Source organism: Artemia franciscana, chromosome 20, assembly GCF_032884065.1.
Source record: "Artemia franciscana chromosome 20, ASM3288406v1, whole genome shotgun sequence".
NCBI classification, from domain to species: Eukaryota; Metazoa; Arthropoda; class Branchiopoda; order Anostraca; family Artemiidae; genus Artemia; species Artemia franciscana.
This window is the reverse complement of record NC_088882.1, coordinates 19,847,562-19,863,452: the sequence shown is the minus strand read 5'-3', so window position 1 is coordinate 19,863,452 and position 15,891 is coordinate 19,847,562. Positions and strand designations below refer to the sequence as shown.

Sequence of the window (15,891 nt, the reverse complement as noted above, 5' to 3'; positions counted from 1 at the left end):
TTACTGAAAACTGAGCATGCTCAAGTTCTTATACTAGTATAATTGCAGTACCAGTAGCACTATCATCTAGTATACCATATCTAGTAGTACTTTCGAGAAACTTAGAAATTTTTCTTTAATTTTTTGAAGACTATTCGTTGAATTTTCTTCACTTAAGTGAACTTCCTGTTTTTGGGAATTGGTTTTGTGTTTTCAGTGAAACACTAGTTTTTAGAATTCTGCAAATATGGGAAAATACCACAAGTCATTTATTTGAATTAGTTTTGCCGATACACCTTGCTCACTTCAAGTTTCAACTTCACTCGTTCCTTCCGTAAGAAAAGATTTGTCCATTTCAACTATTAAGGGAAAATAAAAAATAAAAATAAATGGTAAAAAATACCTTATTTGTTTCCATAGAAGTTTTGACCAAGCAAAGAAGTGCCTTCTCCCATTTTTCAAGTTTATCTTTCCCGCAAGACCGAACTTCCAAAATTAACTTCTTTAATTCTTCCTTTTGAGCAATTAAGGAATTAGCCAACAAGGAGCCATTTCTAACCTCTTCAATATTCGTTTTAAGCTTTTCTATGTCTTCCTGGAAGTTGATTTAGGGTTTGAGTTTTTTACTATAAAAATTAAAAAGAAGAACAAAGTGCTTATCAAGTTTTTTCCCTAAAAATGATGATACAAAATTCACATTTCACCCAGGATACGAGCAGAGAAAAAGCAATTTCGTTTAAGTGAAAAAATAGATTTAAAAAATTGGTTGTTGGATAAAAGCTTAAGCTTTGTCTTAATTACAAGGCTATTATTGCTATTTTTTCCATTTCAGAATTTTTGAATTTTTCAGTTTCAAGTGCTATTTTCAAATCTTCTGTATTTATACTTGGCAACTTGGCTTTGATACTATCTTCAATTCTATACATTAAAATTTTACTGGGGTACAAAATCAACAACAACAACACACACACACACACACACAAAACAAGAACAATTATCTGATCAAAACAGTGTTCAAATTAACGCCAACATTAAGTCAGAGAAAATATTACACACGAATTAGAGTAGCCCTTAAGAAAAATTTTGGATTTTCTGGTTTTGTGTTTTAGAAATTTGGAAAACACTATTTCTCGTGAAAAAAAATTGACATTAGTTTCAACTCTTTATTTTAGACGGTATACTTTGAAAAAAAAAAATAAAAAAATATATAGCTCTGGAAATTTTTACATTGGCCGAACCAGTCAACGACTAGGATAACGATTACATCAACACAAGCTTTTAGTAGATAAATCTCTAAGATGTGGAAATACAAATGATGATATTGATTCTGCCTTGGCCCTCCCCATTTCTGAAAATCCAGATCATTTAGCTCTTTTTGGTGAGACAATCTTAATTTTCATAGCAAATTGTTTGCCACAATCTTTTTGAGAGGAAGTTGACATTAAAAATATATAAATAGATACCCTTCTATAAATAGAGGAACTGAAGATATGTCTAATTTACAATAATTTAATATTAAGAGAATCAAATAATATTTTTCACATTTCAAACAAGGATCATCTGACCGCCCTAGTAATAAATACCAGGTCAGTGGCCAAGCTAAGTTAATGGCTAAGCAGAGAATTCATGCCCAACATAATTTGTAGATAGTCTTTCATTCACTCTGGCTTGGTTTTTTGTTTCTTTGATTTACTGTTTCTTCTCCTCAATTAGAGTTCAATGAAAAGCTAATTTTCTTTTTTTTTCAAACAGTTCGTGATAATGAACTATAAGTAAAAAGTAACAAGGCTTAATAGTAATAGAAACTCTAAGAAATAGAATTTTGATACCAATAGATATATCAAAAGAATCTTCTTTTTATGCTGATTAATTAAAAAAAACATGTTTTTCAAAGAAAAGTAAAGGTCATTTTAAACTTAAGATCAGCAGATACAAATACCTATTAAAATTCAGACTTAAAACGACCAGAAATTACCATTAAAGAATAAATGGAACCCGAAACGAACAGGAACAATCATAGTAAAAACATACAAAAAGTAATAATATAAATGAATAAATAAATCTTAAGGCGAGCAGTGCATAAATTTAATATGAAAATCAAGCTTAAAATGAAACAAAAATTTTGCTACTAAAGCATAAATGAAACCCAAAATGAACAGAAATTAAATAAACAATCAATGTCATTTTCATACAATAGATACTACTATAAATAAACAAATAAACCTCAAAACGAGCGAAACTTAAATCGGATAAGCAATTCAAGATTGAAACGAACAAAAATCACTACAAATAAGGGTTTGGGTATCGCCTCCTTCACTCACTGTAAAAGTGTAAAACCAACTGTGTCATTGGTACTTTACTGAAAACTATATGTGTCTTGAACAGTCTTGGAAAGTATAAACAAAATCAAATTGAAGATTTGATATATAATGATATTTATTGTTGAAAGATCCTTCAATTCAAGATTTTATTTCACTGTATTTTATATATTCATTTTCAATGCTGTAAGAACTGGAAAAGAAAGTATTTGTAATATAAGTCGTTTTCAGTGAAGCGCCAATGCCGCAGTAGGCTTGAGGTTTTTACAGTTAAGGAAGGAGGCAGTATCCAAACTCTTGTTTGTAGTGAAACTGTAATCGTCTTGAACACTCTTAGAAAGAACAAATACATTAAATCGAATATTGGATGTAAAATGATATTAATTGCGGAGAGCTCATCAATTCAAAATTTTACTGTAATTTTAATGTTTGTTTTCAATATGAAGTACCAAAGAAAATATTTGTAATATAATTCGTCTATAGTAAAACGTCAATGAAGCAGTAGGTTTTAGACTTTTACAGTGAAAAATGGAGACTATACCCAAACTCTTGTTTGTAGTTATTTTTGTTCGCTCCAAGCTTGATTTGAATATTTAATTTAAGTCTCACTCGTTTTAAGATTTAGTAATTCATTTATGTTAATATCTATAGCATGATAATGGCCTTTGCTTTTCTTTGAAAAACTTCTTTTTCAGAAAGCTTTTCAATTAATTTTTGTTCGTTTTTGATTGCAAGTTTCAAGTTATTAAAAACTCCTTATTTCAAAATCAAACTTTTTTTTCAACATCAAATGTTCACCGGAGTATCAAAACTAGTATCAAATTAGCAAGGTCAAAGTAAAAAAATAATAAAGTGAAGAAAGCATCAAAGTAAATAAGGTATCGAAGCAAAAATAAGCAACTTGCATAACTTCCAGCCCTTGTACCGTAAATCAAAGTTGCTTAAATCACTAAATCCAAGTATTGAAGTAAGCAGAGTACCAAAGTAACAATAAACAAGCTCCGTAGCTCAGGGCCATTTCGTCGGGGTTGGGGGCTCAACTCCAGTAGCATTGTTATTTGGCCTTTGAAATTTTTGAACGAAATGCCAATCTCAAAATTTTTACCAGAAGCCCTTTGAAAAAGTGGGGTGTGGGCTAGTTCACCACTCATCACTTTTTACTCTAGTAATTTCAATTTAGTAATTAAAAAAAAAGTGAACTAGAACTTTTAATTTTCAATCAAATGAGTCCTCTCTAAAGTTTATATGAGGATCCCTTCTAGAACCAAGAACTATATCTGCCCCAACGCATAACTTACAACGCCAGCCCCCGAGCCCTAGGGGGTTGTGTCGACAGAAGAGCTTTTGTTTTAAGATCTTAGAACTATTTTTAACAAAATTGCTACATTGAAAATTTTATTGGATGTATTTGGAGAAAAAAGGGGGGCTAGCTATTTGGAGTCAGGGGGACGGGGGCTAGATATGCCCCCAGGGCATAACTTATCACGCCTGCCCCTTGGCCCTGGACGTTGTGTCGACATCGGAGTATTAATATCTGACCTTTGAACTATTTTCAACAAAATTGCTATTTCAAAATTTTATCTGATGTATTTGGGGAAAAGGCCGGGGGGATAGTTGCCCTCTGATCTCTTTTTACTCTAAAAAAGAGAACTAGAACTTATCAATTTCCAGTCAAATGAGCCATCCCTGAAGTTTATACGAGCGTTCCTTCAGTAAGAACCATATTTTACCCAGGGCATAACTTACAACACCTGCCCCAGGACCCTGGGAGGCTGTGTTAACCCTGGATTTTTTGTTATATGATCTTTGAACTATTTTTAACAAAATGGCTATCTCAAAATTTTTATCGGATGTATTTGAGGAAAATAGTGCGTGGGGGGCTGGTTGCCCTCCAATCACCTTTGACTCTTAAAAACGGCACTAGAACTCTCAATCTCGAATCGAATGAACCCCTTTTGAAGTTTATGTAACGATCTCTTCCATATAAAGTGCCACTGAGAAAAAGATAAAACATTGGAGCCGTATGGCCTTTGCTATAGGCAACGCTATTGCGCTGTCTCTGATTATAAATAGATAAGATTCAAGCTTTTATCTGAAAAAATATGGAGTTTTGTATGTGAAGAAACATCAGGGATGCGTGTTTATCTTTTTTGTTTTTCTCAGGGGTGATCATATCGACCCAACGGTCCTATAATATTGGGAGATGGCTCTTTTGAGCGGGAATTAAAAGTTCTAAAGTCCTTTTTAAGGGACCAAATAGATTGGAGGGCAAAAAACCCCCTTCCAATACCTCCTTTTCCCCCGGGATCATCTGGTCAAAACTTTTAGATAGCCATAGTTGAAAGGCTTAATAACTATGTCTTTGTAGATAACATGCCCCCCTCCCCCCGCCAAGGTCCAGGGGAGAAGTTCTTAAGCATAAAATTTGCCCATTGCTTACGGTTATTATTTGTTAATGGAAGTAAGCAAACATCTTTTGGGTGGGGGGAGGGTTTCTACGGGGAGAATTGTACATAAGGAGAGACGTTTTTTGGGTTTAAACTTTTCAGGAGAAATTTCAAACTAGGGGAATTAGCTAGATTTGCTATACAAAATTATTTGTATTTGTCTTGCTTTCTCTCTGCCAACTCATTTCTTTGCGTGTAGTGTTAAGGATCATTATCAGGGGTAAATTTTCTTCGGGATTGAATTGTCTAGGGTTCTTTTTCGTGTGGGAGGTGGGATCCTTCCATGACGCTAGATTTCCTGTTATTATTTTAAAAACTATAAGAAATTGAATAAAAACAAGCTTTTTCAATTGAATGTAAGGAGCAAGATTAAAACTTAAAAAGAACATAAATTATTAATTATATAAAGGAAGTTACCCCCTCCGCCATACCTCGCTCTTTAAATTAAAATTTGAATTTTTTGTCCCAACTTTTTAAGAGCGATTCCTAAAACACAAGGGCTATTTAATTAGAATAAAAACAAGCTTTTTTAAAACTACTAAAAAACTGTAGCACGAAGAATGAGGTATTGAGGAGAGGACAACCCCCTTCATATACGTAAGAATTTCTCTTCGTTTTACGTTTAAATTTTACTCCTTACTTTCAGTTGGAAAAAACTTGTTTTTTTATTTGATAAGCACTAAAGACGACTAGCCGGAGGTCCTTATCAAAATATCTACTTTTGTCTTTTTGCTTCTTTTTCCGCCAGCATGGTCTTAGAACGTATTTACGTTAGACAGTATAGACCACTAAGTAGCTTTTTTTCGAATAACAAGAGGAACCACGCAGCATAGAAATAGTGTCGCTTATAACAGAGCCTAGTTTTAGGAGAAGAATTTAATGATTTCCATCACAAGAATTTAGTACCGTAGCAATTTCTAATTAAAGCAACTGAGAGATATATCCCAAAGTCAAGCAAAGTTAAGATTATGTCCCAAAGCTAGGTTATCCTATTGGCTTGTATAGGATACTGCCAATTATTTGATTTTTCCGTTCACCATTCCCCTATGGAATATCTATTTTCTGTCTAAGATTAGGGTCATTTGACAACTTAAGTTTGGATTACGTGGTAAAGCCTAAAAATCCAAAAGTACTTATTGAACTTGGAGTAAAGCTTTTTGGAAATATTTCATAGTATTTTTAGGATTAGCGATAGAAAACAGAAGCAGTACAATGCAGTTCTTTAAGTAACGACGAACTACCACATTTCCTAAATACTTGAAAATTACAATGTTCGACCTACTGTTAAAAATCCTATTTTTGATTCTTGATGACTTAGTTCCTTTTCTAATACATCAGTTTTTAATTTCAGTTCGTCGTAAAGTTCAATATTGTTCTTATTTTCAATTTGATAAACATCCGTGATCCGCTTAATAGCATTGAGATTGTCATCTATTTCCTTATTCATGTCAACAGATAATGAGTGCTGTGCAATGAGACACTGAAAATATAACACAATTTTTTTTACAAAGAAGTAAACTATCCAAAAGGCAAAGCCAACGCCTTGTCTGTGGGGAGCCAGGGGGGTTTGAACTCCTCCTCTAGGAACAGATAATAGGAGGCATAGGGGGCAAATTAAAGGTGCATCTGCGGGATAACGCACGATTCGTAACATTTATTTTCCTTAGTAGGTAAGCACCCATAATCTTTTCTTTTTAAGAAAGAATGTCCTAATCAATCCACCCTGAGAGTGCAATTTTTAAGTTTTATAATTGTATCATTTTACCCGCATCTTGCCGATTTGTCTGGTTGAAACACTTTCTATTCAATCCTGAGAAAACAACATTACCTTGTCTTTCACAGACAAGAATTTTTGTTTTGTTAGTATGTTCTTAATGTCTTGTTCATTATACTTTGTTCATGTAAGAATATTCTTATTATTGTTCGGATTAAACAGGTGAGATTATACAGCTCCGCCTTAGGGACGTTGGAGCCTTCTGGTTTTGGGAGCATGCATACTATTCAACTTTCTTTGACTTAGGCCTTTTTGCTTATATTTTACCTTAGTCTAAATGTTTTTCAGTCATGGAGATAGGGGGTACCTCACGACATCGTATAGGGACACAGGAGACCCCTCACGATATCATATAAGTTCATAAAATACGCCTAACCCATCTTATGGCCCTGTTGGGGCTTGGGAGCACACACCCTATTCAACTTTCTTTAATTTGGGCCTTTTGCTCTTATTTTATCTTAAAGTGCATATTTTTAAGTCGTGGGGAGTACCTCACGGGAGCACCTCACGAAAAGGCATAGAGGCATAGGAGACGACACAAGTATTAAAACAGGATGCGTCTTACCCACCTTGGAGCCTTTATAGGGTTTGCGGCCACCCGTCCTTTTCGATTTTTTTTTTTTTAGTTCGTAACATTTTTTATACCTAATTTCAGCTTTTGATTCTTACAGTTTAGTGTGGCTTCTCAGAATTTTAGCTCAATTTTAGTGATTTTTCTGAGCAAACGGGCAAGGCATGGTTCTGACTTGGGGCCCTGTCCCTATATATATATATATATATATATATATATATATATATATATATATATATATATATATATATATATACGTTTCTGGTCCTGTGTCTCTGGGCGACTGTTTGCTTATGTCTCTCTGCCTCAGTGTCTGCGTGTCTGACAGACTGTTTGCTTCTCTCTCTCTCTCTCTCTCTTTCTCTCTCTCTCTCTCTTTGTACCTATGTGTCGGAGCGGGATGTTTGCGTGTCTCCGTGTCTGTCTTTGTGTGTTTATGGGTCTGACTCTGTGTGTTTGCATAAGTTTTTTGTCTCTCTCTCCCTCTGTGCGTCTGAATGGAGTTGTCCCTGTGTCTATCTTTGTGTGTCTGACTCCTTGTGTTTGTAGGTATTTTTATATCTCTCTTTCTCTCTCTGTGTGTCTGGGTACTTGTTTTGTTGTCTCTCTTTCTCTCTTTGTGTCTGGGCGGTTGTTTTGTTGTCTCTCTCTTTTCCTCTGTACCTAATTATCTGAGCGGGCGCTCGCTTGTCTCCGTGTCTGCCTTTGTCCGTTTGTGTGTCTGAATCTGAGTGTTTTGTATGTCTTTTTGTCTCTCTCATTCTCTTTGCCTGTGTGTCTGAGAGGGTGTTTGCTCGTCTCTCTCTGTCTCTCTCTATTTTCCTATGTGTCTGAGCGGGTGTTTGCTTGTCTCTTTCTCTGTACATGTGTTTTTGACTGGCTGTTTGCTTGTCTCTTTCTCTCTCTCTCCGAGTCTCTGTTTCTGAGCAGCTATTTGCATGTCTCTCTCTCTGTGCCTCTGCGTCTGAGCGGGTGTTTGCTTGTCTCTGTGTCTGTCTTTTTGTATTTAGGTTTCTGACCCTGTGTGTTTTTATGTGTTTTGTCTCTCTCGATTTTCGTGCTTGTGTGTCTGAGCGGGTGTTTGCTTACCTCTCTCTCTGCCTGTATGTCTGAGCGGGTGTTTGTTGTCTTTTGTCTGTGTTCGTATGTCTGACTCTGCGTTTGTAGGTGTCTTTGGTTCTCTCTCTCTCTATGTGCCTGTGCGTGTGAGTGACTGTTTGCCTGTCTCTCTTTGTGACTGTTTGTCTGAGCAGCTGTTTGCATCTCTCACTCTGTCTCTCTCTATTTTCCTATGTGTCTGAGCGGGTGTTTGCTTGTCTCTTTCTCTGTACATGTGTTTTTGAATGGCTGTTTGCTTGTCTCTTTCTCTCTCTCTATCCGAGTCTGTGTTTCTGAGCAGCTATTTGCATGTCTCTCTCTCTGTGCCTTTGCGTCTGAGTGGGTGTTTGCTTGTCTCTGTGTCTGTCATTTTGTATTTATGTTTCTGACCCTGTATGTTTTTATGTGTTTTGTCTCTCTCGATTTCCGTGCTCGTGTGTCTGAGCGGGTGTTTGCTTACATCTCTCTCTGCCTGTATGTCTGAGCGGGTGTTTGTTGTTTTTTGTCTGTGTTCGTATGTCTGACTCTGCGTTTGTAGGTGTCTTTGTTTCTCTCTCTCTCTCTCTCTGTGCCTGTGAGTCTGTTTGCCTGTCTCTCTTTGTGACTATGTGTCTGAATGGCTGTTTGCATCTCTCTCTCTCTCTCTCTCTCTCTCTATCTCTATCTCTCCCTCTCTCTCTCTCTCTCTATCTCTCCCTCTCTCTCTCTCTCTCTCTTTCTCTCTCTCTCTGTGCCTATGTGTCTGAGTGGGTGTTTGTTTGTCTCTGTCTTTTTGTGTTTATGTGTCTGACCCTGTGTGTTCTTATGTGTTTTGTCTCTCTGAATTTCTGTGCTTGTGTGTCTCAGCGGGTGTTTGCTTACCTCTCTCTCTGCCTGTATGTCTGAGCGGGTGTTTGCTTGTTTTTTGTCTGTGTTTAAATGTCTGAATCTGTGTTTAAAGGTGTTCTTGTTTCTCTCTTTCTCTGTGCATGTGCGTGTGAGTGACAAAACACAAAACACCTGTCTCCCTTTGTGACTGTATGTCTGAGCGGGTGTTTGCTTGTCTTCCTCTCATTGCATGTGAGCCTAACTCACTGTTTACTTGTCTATCTCACTATGCCTGTGTATCTGAGCGGGTGTTTGCACATTTTTGCGTCTATCTTTGTGTGTTTTTGTGTCTGACTTTGTGTGTTTGTATTTCTTTTGTCTCTCTGTCTCACTGTTTTGGCCTATTTGTTTGAGTGAGTGTTTGTGTGTCTGTCTTTGTGTGTTTGTGTGTCTAACTCTGAGTGTTTGTGTGTGCGGTTTTGTCTCTTTCTCTCTTTACCTCTGGGTCTGAGCGGGCATTTGTTTGTCTATGGGTTTGTATGTGTGTATGTGTGTGTGTGGGTTTGTGTGTGTGTGTCTGACTCTGCGTATATGTATGTGTTTTTATCTTTCTCTCTCTGTACCTGTGTGTCTGAGTGGAGATTCGACTATCTCTCTCACTGTTCCTGGGTGTTTCTGTGTCTGACTCTGTGTGTTTATAGGCATTTTTTCTCTATCTCTCAATGCCTGTGTGTCTGACTAGCTGTTTGCTCGTCTCTCTCTCACATTTGATTAAAAGAAACGGATATTTATCGCTCTTCGTACAAAACAGAGCATAAAACATTTTGAACCCCGCAGTTGATTCAAAGAAACGTATTTTCATCGAGTTTTGGGCAAAAATACTAACAAAACATTTTAACCACATTTGATTCAAAGAAACGTATCTGCATCGACCTTTGTGCAAAAAAGATTAGAAAACATTTTAAAAAATATATTTGAATCTTAGAAACGTAACTTCATCAAGCCTTGTGTAAAACAGAGCACAAAACATTTGTACTACACATTTGATTCAAGAAAATGTATCTTCATCAAGCTCTGTTCAAAACAGAGTACAAAATGTTTTGAACCACGCACTTGATTCAAAGAAGCGTATTTTCATCGAACTTTGGTCAAAACAGAGTAAAAATAATTTTGAACCAATACTTTGATTCAAAGAAGCGTACCTTCACCAAGCTTTGTGCAAAACAGAATACAAAACTTTTTGATCCACATATTTGATTAACTGACGCGTATTTTCACCGAACCTTGTTTAAAATAGAGTATAAACATTCTTAACCACACATTTAGTTCAAAGACGTTTATCTTCATTGAGCTTTGGGCAAAACAGAGTATGCACATTTAATGTGCACTGCTCGTATACCACAAATTTGATTCAAAGAAGTGTATCTTCATCGAGCTTTGTACAAAACAAATGTGTACAAAAACATATATTTGATTCAAAGAAGTGTATCTTCATTGAGCTTTGTACAAAACGGAGTACAAAACATTTTGAACCACACATATGATTCAAAGAAGCGTATCTTCATTGAACCTTGGGCAAAATAGAGTACAAAACATTTTGAAAGAAAAAAATTCAAATATATTATTACAAGATGATTTTTTCACGCCAATAGCAAAAGAAATTCACTTAAGTTATTTTTGAAATACACAATGATAATGGTATACGTATGTTACTCGTGACTGTTTTTTTAGAAAACAATAGTTGCAATTATATTTTTTTACTTATTTTTTTGTTTTCTTTATTTTTTTGAATTTAATTTTTGATTTTTGTATTTCAATGCTATTAAAATTCTATTCTTGGCACCTTTTGATGTAACACATTTAAAATCACGCTTTAAATCCACTTAATGTAGGATTCCTATAAAAATGCTAGGTAGTTTCATTCAACCCAAATAAAAGAATTCATATAATTGTCATTGGATTTACCTTGTTAATCATGTCCAGACAGGAATATGTAAATGACATGCCAACCGGATTATACTAATTACGTATCTCTCCTATAGTATCGTTATGTAAGAAGGTCAATGACCCAAATATAGGTAATCTTGAGACTGGATCTGGTTACTGAGTAAAGCGGTAATCTCTGTCTCATTCAAAATAAGCTATATTTTAATAAACATTCTACGGGATTTATTTTGTAAATGATTTATGGAATTGAGTATAAATTGACCTTTATAAGGAATTAACTAAGAATAAGGAAGATTACCCCTCATCCTCCGACAAAAGCTAACACTAAGTGCTAAGATTTCAATTTAACCGACAATTTAATTTCTAATTGAATTCAACATTTTATCCTCTTTGTCACTTTTCCGAGAATTTGTAGAAAAAGATTTTGAGTTAAATTTAGCTTCAAAACTCCTCATTTTAAATTTAATATGTTTGATGCTTAAACTGATGGGAGTGCAAAGGCGAGAAAGAAAGTTGGAATAAAATACAACCTCATCCAGTAGCTCCTCTTTTCTGTTATGGGCATCTCTCGACCAGTGTACTTGAGTATCTTCAAAATTGGTTGAACTTTTGTTAATAGCGTCTTTTATTTCATTGAGAAGAAGTGTGGAGCAGCGTTTAACACAGCTTTGTTCTCCTTCAAACACTTTAAAATCAGCCGAACAGTTTTCAGTAAATTCGTCCTTCATCAACGAAACTTTAGTTATATGAAACCCTGAAATTAAAGTAAACACGTTAAGAGTAAATGTGATGGGAAGGGGGACGGAGAGGAGATAGGGAATTTTTCCGATGGTTCAAATATACAATTTGAGGGAAAGCACATAAAGAGTGAGGCTCGTAGTGCTTACATATAATTTATAATACCCAAGTTGCAGCATGGATAGTTTTATTCCAATGAGCAGGATTTCTAAATTTCCCCGAGGACACAATGTCCGAAACACCAATATAGCCAATAAAAAATTCAGGGTTCAGAAAAAGAATTTAAACAGGTTTTCAACCTCAAAGTAAATCTTTTGTTAAATCAATGTATCTCAATAGCACCAAACTATTCAAAAGTTAACGTTTTGGTTGTTTGTTTCGCTGTAAATTTAGCTGCAATTGAAAATACTCTTTCTGCTGTCATCGATATTCATTTGACTGTTATTATCACATTGTGTAATTGCTTTAGCCTTTCACTTATCTCTCGTGTACTTTAATAAAAATTGATTGCATCTCTTAGGAATTCGTTTGAAGAATGTGGATTTTGACACATTATATTCCAAGTTGAATTTTAAAGCTGCTGGTAATCTGAGACAATCGAATTCATATTTCCTCAATTGTCAAAAATTGTATTAAAATGCAGATCTGGGAGACCCTTGTTACAATTCAACAAAAACAAGTTTTTTTTCAATAAAACAGGCTGGTGATCTTAGACAATCAAATTCATATTTCCTCTTGTCAAATTGTATAAAAATATAAGTTTTGGAAGACCCTTTTTATAAATCAATAAAAACAAGTTTTTTTTCAATAAAAACAAGCTAGTAATCTGAGACAATCAAATTCATATTTCTTCTTGTGAAAATTTTGTAAAAATGTAGGTTTTGGAAGCCCTTGTTAAAATTCAATAAAAACAATTTTTTTAGATGAAAATAAAGAGTAATATTAAAACGTAAAGCGAACAAGGATTATTCTGTATTTGGGAAGGGACATTTTTGGTCGTTTTACTATTTTTTTTTCGTTTTTAGTAGTCTACTACAGGGGGAGGGTCTAGAGCAAAATCTTTGGGGGCCCAATGTGACAAGAGCGCCAATGAGCAAACTCTTGACTGGGGGCCAATGTGACAAAGATGCCACTAATTGAACAAAGTGACAAATTTATTCTAAAAAAGAGGGGAAAAAGGGAAAGAGGGCACCAGAAAAATCTTGAGGTGGCCAGGGCCCATCGCCCCCTGGATCCACCGTTGTTTACCAATAGTTACCTCAAATACAAGGAGGGATACCGCCCCTTCAAACCTGACTCTTTGAATATATAATTTAGGATTTACATAGCAATGCTTCAAGAAAATGAGCTCATTTGGAGCATTTTTTTTTAAGTAAAAAATCCAAAACAAACTATCATCTTTGCAATATGATAAGGGCTTTCACCCCTTCAGTTTTTATACTGTACGCTTCGTCCTATATTAATGCATCATGATCTTCCTAATGGAGAGGGATCAGAGATTCAATCCGTAACCATCTTGGTTTTCATACAGTTCATAAGAAATTTAGTAAACAAAATTATCCGGAATCAAGGGAGATTAGAGATTAATTTCCACACTTCCCCACCCAAATTTAAAATTAAAACAAAAAGCTAATTCTTTTGATATACCATTTTTTTTTACGAAATCTTCTTCTTTCCGATTTCAGCTACTATTAGCATAAGTCACTCATTGCCCACAGTTAGAAACCATGAACTTTTAGATAGCAACCTCACGAAACGCTTTGGAAGTATTTTGAGGGGGTAAATTTGATGATTTTCTCACCATTCTTCTGGGAAAACTTACATTGTCATGCGTATTAGAATTGAGGCAACAATATTGGCTCGTCACTCTTGCATTTATACTGATTATAATTTGTCAGAAAAACTTTTGACAGATACAATCGATACATGTAATCGATTTTGACAAATGTGTTTGACGGGAATATTTAACAAAATTTTGATTCACATCAAAAGTAACTTCATGGAGACCCGTGTTCCAGCACTTTTAAGAGAAGCAACTATTTTAACCGATATAAACGATAATTACCAAGACCAAGGACTTGCCATAATTTATCATTATGTTATATTAAAGGTGGTAGGGGAAGATTCAGGGTTTAAACCCTCCCCCCACCAAAAGAAACAAATCCGATTCATAAAAACATAACACAAATGCATATAAACAAATTTCTTTATATCATCTTTATCGCTAGAATAGAGCCTTTTATTTTTCAAACTTATTTGATAACTTATCAAAAATATTTGACTGCTTGGAGGCTTGTGTCACATTATTTGACAATGTTTTACTTTGTAGCAAGTGAATGTTTTTAGTTCACTTTAATCGCTATCAGACAAGTAAAATTAACATTTGCTTTTTAATAATTTTAATATAGTAACGCAATAAAATATTCATCTGTTATTGTCATTTGTTTATTCGCTTTCTGTTTTACATTTTCAACAACAAGAAAGCGAAAAATCACAGGGTTGAAAGCTATCATATCCAGGGGGCGGGTAACCAAATTTAGCCCCCCCCCTCCCACCAGAATTTTTTTTTTCCAGCTCGTAAAAAGTAACAAAAATTTATACAAACAGGTTTTGATGCGTCTTCTGATGTTTTTTGTGCTCCCCCCCTGGTTGAAATATAAGTGTCGAATCACCGTATTTGTAAAAGAACATTTCCGATTTTGATGGGTTTTTTTAGTTTATGGTTGAGCTCTGAATGAAAGGAATTGCCTAAGGGTCATAAACTGACTCTTGGGTTTAAGAGGAAAGGATATTATGATGGATACGAGCTTTTCTTTAGCTTTTTCTTAAGTTCTTTTTTTGGGGCGTTTAAAAATAGTTTATCACTCTTTGGCTATATCTTATTTAAATTACTGTACAATAATACATCTAAACATTTTTCGGACGTACATAAAACCCCAACAGATACGCCTAAATAAAGCAATCTTAGTGCTTCGAATTTTCTTTCATAAGCCGTTAAAACTAAAAAATACTTTGGAAACACAAAACCTTGTTTAATTACCTTAAATAGTTTAAACTTTAAACGTACAAGAGATACAAACGTTGCGCTACGTCATTCTAAAATACAAAAGCCAAGTAACTATTTCTGCATGAAGACTGAGTCTATTCTGCTCCTTTTCTTCGATTCTTAGGGACTTTAGAGTGTATCGATTTCCTTTAGTTAATCTGAAAAGATCTAGGATCTCAATTTGGGGAGATAAAACCCCAACTGAGTCATTTAAAAATAATCAGTATAATTAAAAAAAAAAAGAATATATTAAGTATAACCATTTTAGCCTTGATGATGGAGCAAAAGCATATATTCTTTTTTACTGTTTTTGTTTATTTGAACATGTCTGGGTTAACTATCGTGGACTTCTGGGTTTATTAGCTTCCTTATTTTTGTTTACCTTCGATACCTTGCTTATCCAGTCTTTCCATTTTTATTTTTGGGGTTTTGTTCTTTTACTTATTCATTTACTTTTTTTGTTTCTGTTGGAGAGTTCTATTTTCATTTTCGTTACACCTGACAAATACGAGCCCACTTCTGCGTTGGGAGCGTATTATTTTGTTGCAATTTTGGAAATAATCATTGTAAATAATTTGGAAATAATCAGTATAAATTAAAAAACGATACATTAAGTATAACCAATTTAGTCTCGATGATTCAGCAAAAGCATTCTATATATTCTTTTTTACTGTTTCGTTTGTTTATCTACCGCCTGGGTTATCTACCGTGGAATTCTGGGTCAGCTTTACCTTTCTTATCCGGTCTTTCCATTTCTGTTTTTGTCCTTTTTTTCTTTTACTTATTCATTTACTTTTTTTGTTCGTGTTGAAATGTTATATGTTCATTTTCGTTACACCTGACAATTACAAGCCCACTTCTCCGTTGGGAGCGTATTACTATATTGCAATTTTGTATTATATTGAGTCGTTAAATTAATTATTCGTCTTCTTTTTTGTTAAGCGTAATACTTTGAATACCATTTTTAATCGAACAGTTTGTGGTAACGAACTGTAAGTAATTAGTGACTCCGTTCATTAGTAACCAAAACTCTACAACAGAATTTTGATAACAATAGGTTCATTTTATGATGATTCCAAATATGTAACACTCATTCAGCTTAAGCTCGCACATCAAAAGCTACGAGTCTGAGAGAATTTCCTGATTTTCAGAAAGGAAGATAAGCC

At 34.7% G+C, this 15,891-nt stretch overlaps 1 protein-coding gene across 1 annotated transcript in view; it reads right to left on the bottom strand.

Annotated features, from left to right (window-relative positions):
* LOC136039868 (dynein regulatory complex subunit 2-like) overlaps positions 1-15,891 on the bottom strand; it is a 69,159-nt gene that overhangs the window by 16,312 nt on the left and 36,956 nt on the right. The window contains exons 5-7 of the mRNA XM_065723810.1: positions 11,472-11,695; positions 6,027-6,224; positions 383-574 (exon numbers count right to left, since the gene is read on the bottom strand). Coding sequence (XP_065579882.1) covers positions 383-574; positions 6,027-6,224; positions 11,472-11,695 — 614 coding nt within the window. The remainder of the gene's footprint in view (positions 1-382; positions 575-6,026; positions 6,225-11,471; positions 11,696-15,891) is intronic.